The sequence below is a fragment of the Poecilia formosa genome, unplaced genomic scaffold (assembly GCF_000485575.1).
Source record: "Poecilia formosa unplaced genomic scaffold, Poecilia_formosa-5.1.2 Scaffold567, whole genome shotgun sequence".
NCBI classification, from domain to species: domain Eukaryota; kingdom Metazoa; phylum Chordata; class Actinopteri; order Cyprinodontiformes; family Poeciliidae; genus Poecilia; species Poecilia formosa.
In genome coordinates, this window is record NW_006800506.1 from 54,751 (window position 1) to 70,125 (window position 15,375).

General features: G+C 38.3%; 1 protein-coding gene across 4 annotated transcripts in view; it reads right to left on the bottom strand.

The window, feature by feature from the left end:
- Positions 1–5,643: 5,643 nt before the first annotated feature.
- Positions 5,644–15,375, bottom strand: part of sema6cb (semaphorin 6Cb) — a 117,552-nt gene continuing 107,820 nt past the window's right edge. For all 4 annotated transcript variants that reach the window (XM_016665320.1, XM_007540856.2, XM_007540855.2 and 1 more), the window contains one exon: positions 5,644–9,913. In XM_016665320.1, the coding sequence (XP_016520806.1) occupies positions 8,595–9,913 (1,319 nt within the window). In that variant the 3' untranslated portion in view covers positions 5,644–8,594. The remainder of the gene's footprint in view (positions 9,914–15,375) is intronic.

Sequence of the window (15,375 nt, forward strand, 5' to 3'; positions counted from 1 at the left end):
AGCTGGTGACAGTGATGAATGAGAAAATGTAAGGGAGGGATCTTGGAAAAACTCATGCAATGCTGATGCAGGGCAGGAGCGTGACTTCAAGTAGGGAACAAGGAAGCCTACGCGTGTCCTGAAACCAGAATTCATGTTCTGCAAACATCCGTCTGATTTTCTGGAGAAAAAAAAAAAAAACATATAAAAAAAGAACACACTGGTAACCTGTCAATGTCGGTGAAATAATCACAGACACTGACATGGTGAGAGCCTCTCTGTGGCCTTTTGAAGCCTCTTCCGGCAGAGACATAATGAATTGTGATGCCAGCTGTCAGAGAGCTGCTGTCAAAGCGCAGACATGGGGAATTCAAAGTCATTATTGGTGCAAAATAATATTTTTGGGGGGAGGGATGCCGGAGGGTTGCGGGGAAGGTGTGAAGGGTCACGATGGAATAGCTGACAAAACAAAAACCCATTTAGAAATCCAGTGAGTCACCGGTCAGACAGATTTGAGAAGGAAAGCGACTGTGCATGCACTGTTAATGAAAATTGTTTTTTCCCCATCAATCACACGGCTGTTTTTTCATATAGTTTTCCTGTTTTTTGTGGGGTTTTTCTTTTGCTGCTGAAGTGCAGAGGCAGTCACATCCGGTAACTGGATTAGAGATCAACATATTTCCCTGGAGGTCTACGGGGTGAGTTGACAACAAGAGAACACAGAAACAAACTCACCGCTTTAAACATGTACAATCTGAGAGGAAATGAGCGACATGGCTACAGAGAGGCTGGTTTTCTGGTTTCAGACCATGATGCTAGATGCTGCTGAGAACACAAGACATCACAATTAAGATTTGAGAATTCTTCATAAGAGCAATATCAAACAAATGACATATTTATCTTCCTTTGTATTAAAAACAACTAACAATTAATTAAAAACAGACATACGAGAAGCAGTTTTGCTCTATTCGAGTACATTTGTTATTTAACTCTAATAATATAGCAGGTGCACATATTTTAGTTTTAACAATCATCAAATTATTTTTTGGCTCATTTCTATCTGTATAAACTTCTGTTTCTGCCTTTCTCACAACTAGAAAATGTAATTGTCACCTGCTGTATAATTTTAAGCTTTGTTTTTAACTATGTTTTATTCTATGAATTGTTCTGAGCAGAGATTAGTGTCCCCTTAAGGATGTTAGGGGGGGAAAAAAAAGACATTTCATTTTTTTAATGCAATAATTTAACACTGCAGATTTGATTTTAATTCAATATTTTACTGTAGTAGATCATTAGTGTGGTAATACAATACTGCACTAAAAATATTGTTTTTAACTAAATCAACCATAAGAAAACAAAAGTGTTTATCTTCAACAGTGCTAGCCTAAGCTTCTCTCTACTTGCAGTCAAACCAATGACTCAAAGGCTCAGCATACAATAGATTAAATACAATAGTTCTTAACTTGTAATAACTTGTAAATATGTGGTCAGAATAGCAGGAGTTTAAGTGTCTTATTGGGTTTGTTGGGACCCATTAGAGTTGCAACAAATGCTGGGAGGAAAGACCCGTCATATCTCCTGTTTGTTCATCTAGGCTACAAAAATCTATCAGTGATATTTCTGCTGGAGTTGCTCATGTCTCCCACCACCTGCACTACATCCAGGGGGCATCCTACGACGAAGCTGGCCTTCCTGATGAGCTTATCCATCCGTTTCCATCCATTTCTGTTAGTAAAGCAGACTAACAAAATGTTAGTCTGCTTTACTTTACCTGTGATGTTGTTCTTGGATTTCTTTGGTCTGTCACAGTCCTCACATTTATCGTTGTGACTAGTTCCAAAATGTCGTCACGTAAACAAGGAATGAACCTTTGGGAGAGGCAACATCCAGAGCAGTGCTTTCTTTTTTCATACTAAATAATTACATCAACCATTTGTGCTGAGAGTTCAATAAGCTATACATATTTTAAGAGCTCTCTCAAATAATTGTTAGCTGAAATATTGGGAAAATAGGGCAAACTCCCCTGCTGTTCCAGCCACTCCAAACATTCAGCAAGACGAGAAGACTGAATCTACATCAGTGCAGAGAGACTATGGTTGCATGGCCTAGAATAAAATAGCTTGCAACATTCAGAGTAGCGGCACATATGTCAAACATATAAGAAGTCGATATGCTAATGGCTTTAAAGAAAAAAAAGTATTTTTGTCATGTTTAAATCAGTTGCTCCAGTGGAGTGACATCCCCAACAGCTTTCTGACTAGAAATATGGAAACGGGGTTGAAAAAAAAACTAATTTCCCAGATGCCATGGGAGATCGACATGTGGTCTGTTGGAACCCAATAAATACACCGTGTATAATGACCATCCATCATCCAGGGTGGTTTCTGTCTTCATTTTAACCAACATAAGTCATCTCCCAGCAACGCTTTCGACCAGGACACACAGTCAGGAACTCACACAAACAGAGAGATGATTATCTAATAGACTCCAGGGAGTATAATTGCATAAACGGATCAATATCACCTCATTAGGAGGACTGTTTCAGCTGAAAGGTCAATCCTTTCACTGGAACACATCGTTTTACTCACACAAAGACACAGGCTTATCCGGGAACACCTCAGCTGCAGCAACAGTGGAGTGCTCTTCACTGACACTTCAGCAAGCATAAAACCTGCTTTCACACTGGCAAAGAATTCAGCAATAAACGCAAAGGGACACAGATCAAATGTGTCAAATGTAGCACACATTACATTATAATCATTATAATGCATTTCTCATCTGGGTTTCCTTAGTTAGGCTGCTTCTGTTAAAACAGACTTTTAAATCATCTATCGTGCTATATATATAAAAAAGCACTCGTCCCTTAAACATTTTTTCTCTTTTGATGATTTTTGTTACACTTTTATGTTTCAGATCAAACATGTTTTAATGTGAGAGTGCTAAATAAAGTTCCTGATTTAATTTATGATAAAACCAAAAAATGCTATCCAAACCAACCAGGCCATTTGTAAAAAAAAAAAAAAAAGGAATTCCTGTACTTGTGGGATCAGTAAGAAAAGTCACACAGAAGCCTGATTACAACCAGAAAGAAATCAATAACACAAATATAACCTTTCTGGCTAAAATACACCACATTATGCTCTAATCTAAACAAAATCAAGAACAAATTAAATATACAAGTAAACACCTTTTATCACTCTGGAAACTGTGGAAAAAAATCTTTAAGGACACGGCTGGGTTGATGTAAAGATCTTCACAAGTTAAGTCATGATTTCAAATCTGCTTTTTGTATTTACTCAGCTTATTTCTGTCTACATTTGTTTGATCAAAAGTTGCAATAAATAAAAAAATAAAAAAATAAATAGATAAAAAGAAACCTGAATAAATCTGTAATTCCTTTTTTGCAGCATTGGAACCCTGCGGTGCATATTAGTCTTAAACTCAAAACAATTTTATTCATATAAATAGCAGCATAACTATTGTTGTCATAGATCCCTTTTGGTGGTATTCAAGTGAACTTTTACATAATTATGAATAATAGCAAACAATCCCCCACATGCAGCCCTGACAGCAAAATAAACAATGCAAAAATAAGTTCTTTCCATAATATCCTGAGCCTCTTGGTTGTTTTCTTGCTGCAGGGATGCCATCACACCATGAGTCTTATCGCCTGCAGGGACACCATTAGTCAGCCTGAGTAAGCATGTGAGCTGGAATTTTACTGTAAAAAGGTTTAGGGCTTCATTTTCTTATATGAAAAAAATCATCTAAAACGTGGTTCTACAAACTTCAGAGTTAATTTTAAGTTTATCATAGGAGTTAAAATTTTGTTTAAAATTGGGAGGTCAAACCTGTGGAACCCTTTTTATGCAGTCTAAAAGGTTTTTAGGATTTACACAGGAGGACAAAGAGCTAATCTTATCTAATTTAAATAGCATGTATTCTGGTTATTGCCCAACTCAAATCTAAATTTAATTTATATACTTCTCTTTAAATCCACAGTTGTCATAATAAAATATCCAAAAGAACCAAGTAAAGCTGACACTAAATGAGTTTTACAAGCTCTCCCAAAAGGAAGAATGGGAGTGAAGTATTAAATAAATCCGTTAAACACATCTATTTAATGCAATCTGTCTCCCAGAAAAACAAATGTTGTTAAAGTATCCAGTTGAAATTTAACACTGACTGATTTGTTCAATAATATTAGCCGTTTACACAGCCAAATGTTGCTAGTAGACCATCCACCAGGCATTGTTATTCCCTGTATGGCGCTATACTGTGCTGACAATGTGCCAGCTAATTACTGCCTAATGTGTCCATCTTCTACAAATAGCTGGAAGCTGCAGCTGCACAGAAGGTGCGTAAAGCATGATACACCTGTACAGATTCTCAGTGCATCTCCACCAAAGCTGCTAATGTCTGCTTGTGAAACATTCCTGCAATTTTCTGACTTGTAATCTTTCTTTTTAAACACTAACTTTTCAGATAATACAGTCAAGACAGAGATTGCACTAAAGTTTCATCAAAATGGAGCATTTGTACAGTGAAGCTCTCAAAGATGGTGAAATATCTACTTTTATCATCCAACAAATTGCAAAATTTTAAAGTCAAAGTGTTAATCCATTTATTGTTCCCTTTTTTGACATGTCTACAGTTTTATATAAATGCATGCTTTCGAATCTGCGTTATGAAAGAATCAAGTATTTATTTTGAAAAAAATGAATAATAAATGTCAAAAGCCAAAAAATCTGTCATCAAATAAAATACATCATCATTTGAAACAAATTTGTCCACTGGGTGACATTCAGACTGTCTACAGAAGCACCGAGCTTTTACTATAAGATGGTTAACCAATTATCAATCATCGGAACAAATGAGATGTCGACATCAAAAGTTAATTGCAATGTCGTTGGACAGAACACAACTCCATTTACTCTCTCCGTCCTTATACAGACAATCCAATGCTTGGGGCATGTCGTAGTGAAAGACACTCAACAGACATGACTGGACTTGATGTGTCAAAAAAGATGCTTCGTTTGCTTAAGTTCAAACAAACTTTGAGTGCCAGTGGCCTGCAACTTGTAGATTTTTCTCTACTTTAATACACCTGAATGAATTAGTTAGATCATTGGCAGGACTCTGTTAATGACATCCACCCATTTGATTTGGGTTTCTTTGAGCAACACATCTAAAAGTTGCAAGAAACCATCCCTCGAGGACTGCAGTTTGAGATCCCTGCTATCGACAAAGATAAAATGTGTTCTTAGAAATGGCAACATTGATAGCAAGATAAGAAACACTAAGACAAATGGTTCACTTCAGTGTAATCTTGATGAAGCCATTTTGGAGCTAGAAGGGAAATGTATTGGATCAGTCTTCAATGCCGTGGTAGTGTCATCTCTGCTTTCATCTGCAGAATGTTTCAGTTATATTTACCAAAAGTTTTATCCAGACAGAATGGAGTAAATGTCAAGAGGACAAAACTTACCTTTTCAAGGATAATCATGATTCACAGTGCTGTGCTTATGAGCATTGTCCCTTTAGAGCGCAGATGACATGATACTCTGACTGAAAGGCTCCATTGTGTGACATTGCAGACTGTGTAGACATCACCTAGAGGGATCTTACAAACATTATTCTGACACATCCACACTGAAGAGATTAGTCATATTTAGCATTTTATTTATTCCTATTATAAGAGACATATAATGGTATTCTGTGAGACCAAATTTATAAGAAGTCAAGAGGCATAGCCTGGAAATCAAAGAGAAAAACATAATACTGAAATGAGATCCCGCCCAGAGATAATGTATTTACACAAAATCAAATACTGACAGAGCTTTTAGAGGTGAGACTTCCACTTTTCATTCAACCTATGACCAGCAGGTTTTTTTTTAAAAAAACATAACAGTTCCACTTCAACAGTGTAGCTGCCACAATTCCTGTTATTATCCTATCATATGTTGTCTGAAAGGATGTCTAATGATATCCAGATGAGCCCTGTTTTTCTTTCATCTTACAGAACAATTGGTACAAATATTAAACTCTGCCTCTCTGGTTGGATTTTCTATAGCAAACTTAACTCAGTCAGAAAACATTTATCTGAGGCGGTAAATGGCACGTTGATGGTTTTTACAGAACTGATCATGGTTTCAGTCAACCTTGAGTGTAGGGACTTTTCTGAAAAGTCTATCAGTGGCGGGTTTGGAAGGGTTGATATATCTGAGGCAGAGTCAAACTGCATCACTCTTTCTGATGTAAACCCTCAAAAGAAAAACTTTTGGCAGCATGTATCCCAAACAATTCCCAGCAGTTTATACAAGGAACAATCTCAGCTTGTCGGATCACAGAGTGCTGCACTTCTGTGGGATTCTTCTCTGTATTTTTAAAGATGACACAAAAATCTAAACCTGAAGAAGCTGTGGAGCATTCTCTGTTTTCTTATTTTCATGAAAAAGAAAAAAAAAAAACAGTAACAGGACATTGGAAAACAGCTGTTTCACAAATAAAAGCTTAACAGAATGAGAAAGTCTCAACTTTATGTTTAACCAAATGAGATACCTGTGGCTTCTTCTATTGTTGCCTTATTGTGGCTCAGAATTATTCATACCCCTGGCAGATTTAGATTCAGAATTATATGGATTCAACCAAGACGTTTTCTTTCACAAAGAAGATAATTAAACTTAACTGTTGAAACCAAAATATATTTCCAACATTCTCAAAGTTCAATAAAATAATCCTTATTTGGATTACAGCAGGATTTCTGTGTTATTTTGGTAAATTATCTTTGTTGATGAACTCAAAGTCTTTGAAGTTGGAAAGACTCCTCGTCATCACCATAATTTTTAGGCCCCTCCACATATTTCCTGGGATTCTCACTGGGCAAATCCAAAATTCTTACTTTTAATCAGAATAAATATGTTTGGAAAATAAAACATTACATTAAACCTAGATATGCCACAGAAATTGATATTCATGGGCTTACATGTGGAACTTTGAACTTCACCTTTTTAAACTTAAGAAAATAACACACAAAAAACAAATGCTTAAAGCAATGGCACTTACAGGAAAGATGACCCAATACAAAGACAGTCAAACATGAATGTCTTCAGTCTCAGGCTGTGCATTATCTTTGCCCAACACTCCTCCAAAACAAGCCTCCGGTCCAACAATTTAAGAGAGGAAAATCAGGAAAAAATGAAGCCGTTTCATTCCAAAACACTGCATGAGTCTGCAAAAATATTGTCTTTTGTTTATACATCTTCAAATTAAAAATGGCACGTTTTCAAAATGAGTCTTGGGTAAAAAAAAAATAAAAAATAAAAATTACTCCAAATATGCAAAACATAAGACAGTTACTAAGAATTTATCGTTACCTTTAGGTTTTGTCCAATTAGGTGACAAGAATATATTCTGGATCTTTCATTCTGGAATGAAACTCTTCACATAAACAATAGTGGCAACGGTAGAAAATCAAACACCTACAATATACTGTAGCATAGTAGCCATTTGAGCCCCTTGCGTTAACCCTCCCGCAACCCCAGTTAACACACTATTATTAAATAAGGCACACATTTACACATACAGTTAAAATTTGGCTAGTAATTAATTCTTTATTTACAACCAATAGCCACAAAGTTAATACCTAGAATAACTGGAGTCCATTGTTGTTGCGCTGTGTCATGTTTGTCATGTTTTCTAGGTCCAAAAGTATACAGTCTTGTTTATATTCCTTTTTTAAGCACCAATCTTAAAGAAACATTCTTAGGAACGCTAACGGACCCAAGTTTGTCACTTTTGACATGACATCAGCTGAGAAAAGAAAATGAGGGGAAATAAGTCAAGGGAATCTGGTATGGAGATGCATTTTTGTTGTATGTGCATGGCTGAAGTATATGAGCCAGCTGTCGAATTTTGTTTCGGCAAGGTTTGGTGTCTCCCATTTATTTCTAGGCGACAAGGTTTGGTATGGCCAAACAGAGTGTACAAGTAAGGCAAAGACAAACATACTTTCAGGGGAATTTGTTGAATTTTCACCACAGGTTACAAATACTGCATATGTATATGTATACATATACAGTGTGGATATAAACACACATATACTGTATATACACACACATGCATAATATAAACACATTCGAGGGTGGTGTGGGAGGGGACTGGATACAAACACTACATCAAAAAGGTTAAGCAAAAGCATGAACTGAAGCATTGCAGGAGCCTCTGGCTTTTAAGTCTTCAGGATGAGTGATGAGTCAAGTTTTGTCCTTCATCAACTTGTCCAAAAGCTGAGTTGCATTGTAAATCCACATTGAGGACATTGGCAGCCTAATATAACAAGGTGGCATCACGTCACCAAGGTCGGCAGTTCTATAATTAGCAAGAAGCTGAACAATACCAATATGGTACAAAGATATTTGTTGGACAAAACAAAACAAAAAAAGCAGAAATAAGTTTGGTTGAGGCTTTTGTCCACAGTGAGACTTGCTACCACGTAATTTGTTGTATTGTCTGATCAGGATCTGCAACCTCAAACCCAGAGCATTTCAACAAAGAGAAGTTCCTCACGGATGACAGAATGAGAGCAACTTCCTCTAGTCCAGGAGGCTCCTTTCTCAGTAGTTGTACTTGCCCTGTTCGTTAACTGGGGATGTGGCAGGTATGAACAGGGGTTTTGGAGGGACATCCGGTTTGAGAGAGGTTGACCGGCGGACGATTGCGCCTCGGTGCTGGATGTCGTGCTGTTCACCAGTATAGCTATGCTGGCGTGCGAGGTACCCATTTGGGATGAGGGGATAGTGAACCTCGCAAGCGCTCCCTGTAGAGTTCATTCGTGCCAAAAGTGGTGGCGGCTGGTGAGGTCCGCCGCTTCGTTGGCTGAAGCTGTGCTGGCGGGGAATCATTCCTCCGCCGCCTACTGCACCTGCACTGGGCATTTTGGTAGCTGCAGAAATCAGCGAGTGCCGCTGGGAGGAGTGCCTCCGCTCCAAAGTGGACTGATGGTGTGAGGGGATGTCAGGAGGAACATCCATGCGACGGGTGAGACTGTCCCGGGGTAGGGTGGATGAGCTGTAGTAGGGCGCCGATTCTGTCTCAGGAATCTGAGGTTGAATTCGGTTGGCAAAGACGAGCTGTCCTCCACCTCCGCTGGCCATCAGGCCTGATGGGCTCATTAACTGAGAGGTCTTGCTGCCGTTTGGATCATGAATGTGTTTCAGCAGCTCATCCAGAGACGTAACCTCCATCACCTTCTGAGGGTAGCTGGGGTAGGGCTGAGCTAAAACACGTTCAACATTGTGGATTTTGCGCTCCTCAGGATGCAAGTGACCAACTACTGGATGTCCGTTGGACAGGCCATGGGAGTAAGGGAAAACCTGCTGGGGAAGCAGGGCCGAACTGGGCCTGGAGCTTATGTTATGAGACTTTGGTTCCTTTGCATTGTTGCAGTTCTGGTTCTTCTCCCACTGGTTCTTAAAGGCTTTCATGCTTTTAATGGGGAGTTCTGGGGTTGAGTCTGGTGTAGGTAAACCAGATAGCTCTGATGAAGGATGGAGGTGATGATGGTGAGGATGAACCAGATCCCCCATTGTCATTCCATGATGAACAAATCTCCTTCCTGGGTGATGCTCCTTACCATTGGTAAATAAGGAGTTGTAGATCTTTGGAGATGATACCTCCAACTTGTCTTCTTTACTCTGGCTGTCCAGGAGACCATTGAGCTTGGCCAGACTCCGGAGAGACAGAGCATGTGGGATTGGGGCTTCTGGATCCTTTGATAACTTTTTGGACTTGTGACTGGTGTGGTTACAGTAGCACGAGACGAGAAACCCAGAGACAAAAGCTCCAAGGACGAAGGCCACCAAAACACAAGCGATCAGAAGGGTGTAATGGACGCTGTGATTGGTTCGGTCCAGCTCTGGGGGTCGTCTCACACCTTTAAAATGAAAAACAGTTGAGAAAAAGACATTTTAGTTAGAGTATTTCAGATTGAGATAAAATACAATAAAAAAAAATAAAATAAAACTCTGAAGATTTAGTATATCAACTGGGACAGACCGGTTGCATTTACAAGGGCTTCTTTATGTGGGAAACAGCATGGGACAGGTGTTTGAACTAAGCTTCTGGCCTCTTCTCCTTCAACTGTTAACAGATCAATACAACCTGCTTATCTAGGAACAGTGCTTCCCTTCAGACTGGCAGAGACTAAGAGCTCCTCAGCTGGAGAGAAATCAGCTCTGAGATGAGTTAGAGCTTTAAATATTGATGAAAGCACAGCAGCAGGAACCTAATGTCATTTTCACAGACTGATTTCCAATGCGAGGATCAGGACCGAGAGCACCTGGTTATGATGAACGAGCCAAAAATAACAGCTTCGTCCAATAGTTCAGAGTGTGGTGACTTTGCCAACATGGACTAAAATGAGGTTGTTATACTTTTCTTAAAGTCATCGGGGCATTTATGGAGCATTGCACTAAAATCTCAAGGCTACTGAGATGAAGTAAATCTACCATGGAAATGTGTTGGGCCGTTGTGACCCTCGCACTGTGTTTGCCTAATGGCGTGAAAGGCAGAGATGATTGAGAAGAGTGAAACCTGCCACCTCTCATAATCAGAGCTCATTTGCAAAAGGCTGCTGCCATCTGTGGTGTCAGGCCCTCCTTTCCACCCTTAATGACAGTTTCTGTGAAACTGATTAGTCTGCAGCAGGAGGCTGGCGGAGAAGCAGTGAGGTGGGGAGGGGGAAGAGGGATGCAGGTGTTGCAAACAAAAAAATTATACAGTTAATGAAAGCTTTGCAGAAGAAAACAGAAAACAATTAAGTCTAATGATACCTTATGAGATGCATAAAATGATGATGGTGGGGGTAGTTTGATAATTTGGTCTGCATTAGACTTTAATCTGTTTGTTTCAATAAGTAACACAAACTTCCCGTTAAATAAATGTCTCATTTATTTGGAAATCTTATTTGAACACACAAAACATAAGAACAATTGTAGAATTAATCATCTGATTGCATATCGGTTTTTGGCAAACTGGTTGGTTTAACATGCCAATGAAGAGCAAATTAGTCTTTATCCAAAGGATGTTCATTATGTGAATTATAATGAATGTGTTTGTTGGATATGTAACAAACAAATACAAAGTCATTTAAAATGTTAAGCTGTGACAACACTGAGTTATAAATGTCTTAAATGGATGAAACATTTTGGACTAGTCAAAATTACCCTCACTGATAACCTGATATTAATGATGGAACTCGATAAAAAAATTTATTGAGTTAATTGTAGAGTCTGTATTAATCCTCCCAATTACTCACATTAATACACTGACAAAATAACATTTTCAATTGAAAAAAAAAAAAAAACTTTTTGCTGCTCAATTTTGAGGTCAACAACAATCTGTTACTTCAATGATTAAACCATCAAGTTGTTGCAAAGTGTTATTATACCTACTTAGCTTTCAAGTGTTTCAAGAACCCCTGGTCATTCATGCAACTTCATTGAAAACATACATTTTAAAAATGTGGAATTAGGATGGTGACATTAGCACTGGAGATGTATGTGCTGTTGCAACATGTTTTGCATTTAGATGGTATTTCAGGCTAGAATAACTGTGGTGATAGGCCAACTCCTCTTTGCACAACTTGCACACAATAGGTTTTTCCAACATCCTATCAGATCGATTTTTTGAAGCAAAAATTAACCCCAAGGGGGCCAAGAGAAGCTACTTTTTCATCCATCGCCAGATTTATAGGCGTACAAGAAATGGCTACAACCTTTGTAAAAGAAATGTGTTAAAACTTTTAATGAATTAAAAAAGAAATTAATCAAAAGTGTCAAAGTCCTAGCCTCACATTATATATAAATGAGCATGAAAAACATGATCTAAGTTATATTGGATCAAGAGCTTTCCATGATATTAAAAACAAATACTTGTATATTTTCACTTAAATGTGTAATATTCTCCAAGCAAAAGGTTCAGAAAAAGGGTTGAGGGATTTTGTTTTGCCAATAAGATTTGTGATTTCACAAACAGTCCCTCTGGCAAACACCACAGCGTCTAAACGCCGTCCTTCAGCCAACGAAGAGATTTTAAACTCTTTTTTGGAGGATTTTCAATCACGCTTTCAGTGAAACTTTTTGAGTTCTGTGAAATTCTTGCACTGTCTTTCTGCCATTGATCTCTTTCGGGTTTTCTTACAATGATACATCGTGGATCACTGTAAACACCCTAACTTTTCTGCCTCTGCAGTAACCTGCTCGGGAGTATTAGAGGATTTAGAGATCATTACCCTTTTTCACAAATTTACTAAAGTTAACTTGACTGATTACATCATGTTCCCTTTTTTTCCCCCCATTCGTTTGCTAAATATTTGACATTTGCATGTAGAATATATGCCAGATTGTTTTTATATTAATCAATTCTTTCTTCTTAAAAAGAACTAGTCCAGTGCTCTAGTCCCACTGGCTGAAACACCATTCCAAGGCATAGCTGTTTAACATTTATGCTTTACAGTTTCAAAAGTGTTGCTCTGATAAAAAATCCAGACTTTTTTCTGCATACAGTTTTGAGCTCTTCTCTTCCTAATACATGTTTGATTTTTGCTATGAGGATAAAAGTCATGATTACTGCTGATGGCCAGCCGATGAAGGTCATATTTACCTAAATTTTTAAATCTTTACAGTAAAGAGACTAGGGTTGCTTTTTGTGTGGTCTTGATTCAGTTTGAGCTTTGCATTTCTATGGAAAAATATAAAATATGTACAGCTAAATTTGACGTTGATTTTGTTTTGTTTGCATTTCCTTTGCCCTACTTCCTGCTTCTTTATTGGAGTCAGATAAACACATTTTCTGAAAGCTGCCTATGTGTAAAATAGAAAACTACTTGAAATGGTCAGTTGTATGAACTGAATGAAGATCGAAACAAAATCTCATTTCACCACCAAAAGGTTGAAGACATATGCATATGCATGAACTTGTAAATATTTGTGGGATGTTTAAATTTTATATGTCAATTCTTTTCATTTTACTACTCCAAATTGCGGTGAAATGCCCAAACATTTTCATGCATCTGTGATGCTGAACAGAGAATGTTTGACTCATTCGACTTGATAAAACTCCTTTAACTGCCCTCTCAAACGTACAAACAGATCAAATATAATCTCATTTTTTCTAACAAACGGCGTCTGACACCCTTGGAATAATCAATACGGCAAGAAAAGAGGGCTTTAATTTGGCAGATGACGTGGTGTTAAGATGTGATGGAAATCTAGTCATCAGGTGCTTTCCAGCTAAGATGTTGCCATGCACTGCCACCTCTGAATGAATGATTTAAACAGAAAGTTTAATTAAAAGTTTTGAGTTTCTGGGTCATGTATTCCTATGACTGCCCCACATTAAGAAGTCATAAATCATAATTGTACTGAAAGGAGTAAAGTGCCATCAAGAGTGATGCTGATGATGAGCCTATTAATACATCAAATTTTAATCTTGCATGATTTTTGCCTTATTACAATAGCAACCAATCAGCTCTGAAGCCTCGCTGAGCTTCAAAGATCTTAGATCTAACTGATCAGGGTGCCGGCGGTGATGCTGACCGCGTGAGATGGTGAAAATCTGCTCTCATCTCAGTGTGCGCCTGGCTTTAGTCACCCTGACGTCTCCCTGGGCTCTGTGAGTCATCTGCTCCCACTGGACCTCAGCACCACCTCCCTAAACTGTAGCTACAGGCCCGTTGAGGTGTTCCTCCTGGTTGAAGGCTATGACTCAAGTGGCACAACAGGAGGGGGTGAAACACGCAGCAGAGGTAAACAAAACCCAAGCTTATGAACAGCCTGTCACAACATGTTTCATGAGCAGGCTGGATGACTCCATCAAGGGCTATGTGGGACATATGGTGCCACCAGTCACAGTGAAATTAATACCCTGAGAGTGAGGAAAGCAGCTAGCTGGCGCAATGGAAGTAATAGCCATGTTTATCGACTAACATTGCATTCTCTGAGCTGCCACCTATGCTTTCACACCAGTACACATGCGGCTCTGGTCACATATTTTGGCACCCTTCTTTAAGATATATTCATCTTTCACTGCAGTTAATTTTTATATCCTGGAAAATATATATAAAAAAAATCCAACTTTTAAATTGAGTGTAGATGTAAAAAATAAACATCCCAAGAAATGGCTTTTTTTTTTTTTAAACAAATGTCAGGTTTGGTTATTACTACCTGTTGATATGGCCATACATTCCAATCAGACGTTTTCAGGACCTTTGAATCAGAAACTGGCCCACAGTATGACAGATCATTCCTTATGCTCAACAGGGGGTATGAATTGATTACCAATAAATTCATTATGTTTTCATATTCAAAACCCCTGCAGTGTTATTGAAAAGTTCAATCTCAGTCTCATCTTAATCACTGCTGTAAACCAACGATATCCCTGAGGGTCAATAACATTTTGAACTCAACTGAAGTGCTTACTGAACCGTAGTCTTTAGCAAACTCCCAACATCTATATTTGTTATGGTAGGGGAAAAAAAAACAAACAAAACAACAACAAAAAAACTTTCATGCCTTCCCTAACATCAAGTGGTTGTTATGGAGATCTTGTCACCGGAAAAAAAAAAAAAAACACTCATCTCTCTTAATGGTGGCCTTTAGATGTTGTTTTAGGCACAGATCATATCCCTGACTCCAACATCTCTCCTCCTCCCGGTTTTCTAAGACCAGCGATTTAACGAGGAGCAACAAAAGCAAATGAGGTGGATTAGCAGTGCTTGCCAACAACTGATGGTGTTGGCAGGACCCGTTACTGTGAAATATATCTGTCGCCTGGATACTGAGCTGTTAGCATGTCATATGTGTATCATACAGCAACAGTCTTCAGTCAGAGGCCCCTTCAGATTCATTGCAAGACTGACTGCTAACAGATATCCTTCCTGTCCAAAGCATCCCCATCCACAGCATATCCTTGAAGATACTGTACTACATGAGTTATGATGGCATTAATTTTCCCTTTAGAATAAATTAAGTATTTTTTATTGATTTTATTTAACCTTCCTCACCATCCTGCAAATTGAAGGTGGTGGAAGGAGGAGTATAGATCCTCACTGGCTTTGTGGCCAGTGACTTGAAGAAACAGGCTGATGCAATTATTTTATGAAAAAAGATTATTTCCTAAGATAGTATTTTTCCCCCATGAAATAAATGTACTTAAAGGTTAGTCTCATAAAAGTCACTGCCACTGTATATAATTTTCTAAATCTGTTTATTCCCTTAAATTATCACTTTCCCTAGAGGCCATATTCAATACCATTTCTTACACGAATTTCACAAGGTTCAATCAGTGTTTACACAGCTTGTGAGTCAGTTCCTACACTATCATTATGATATTTCA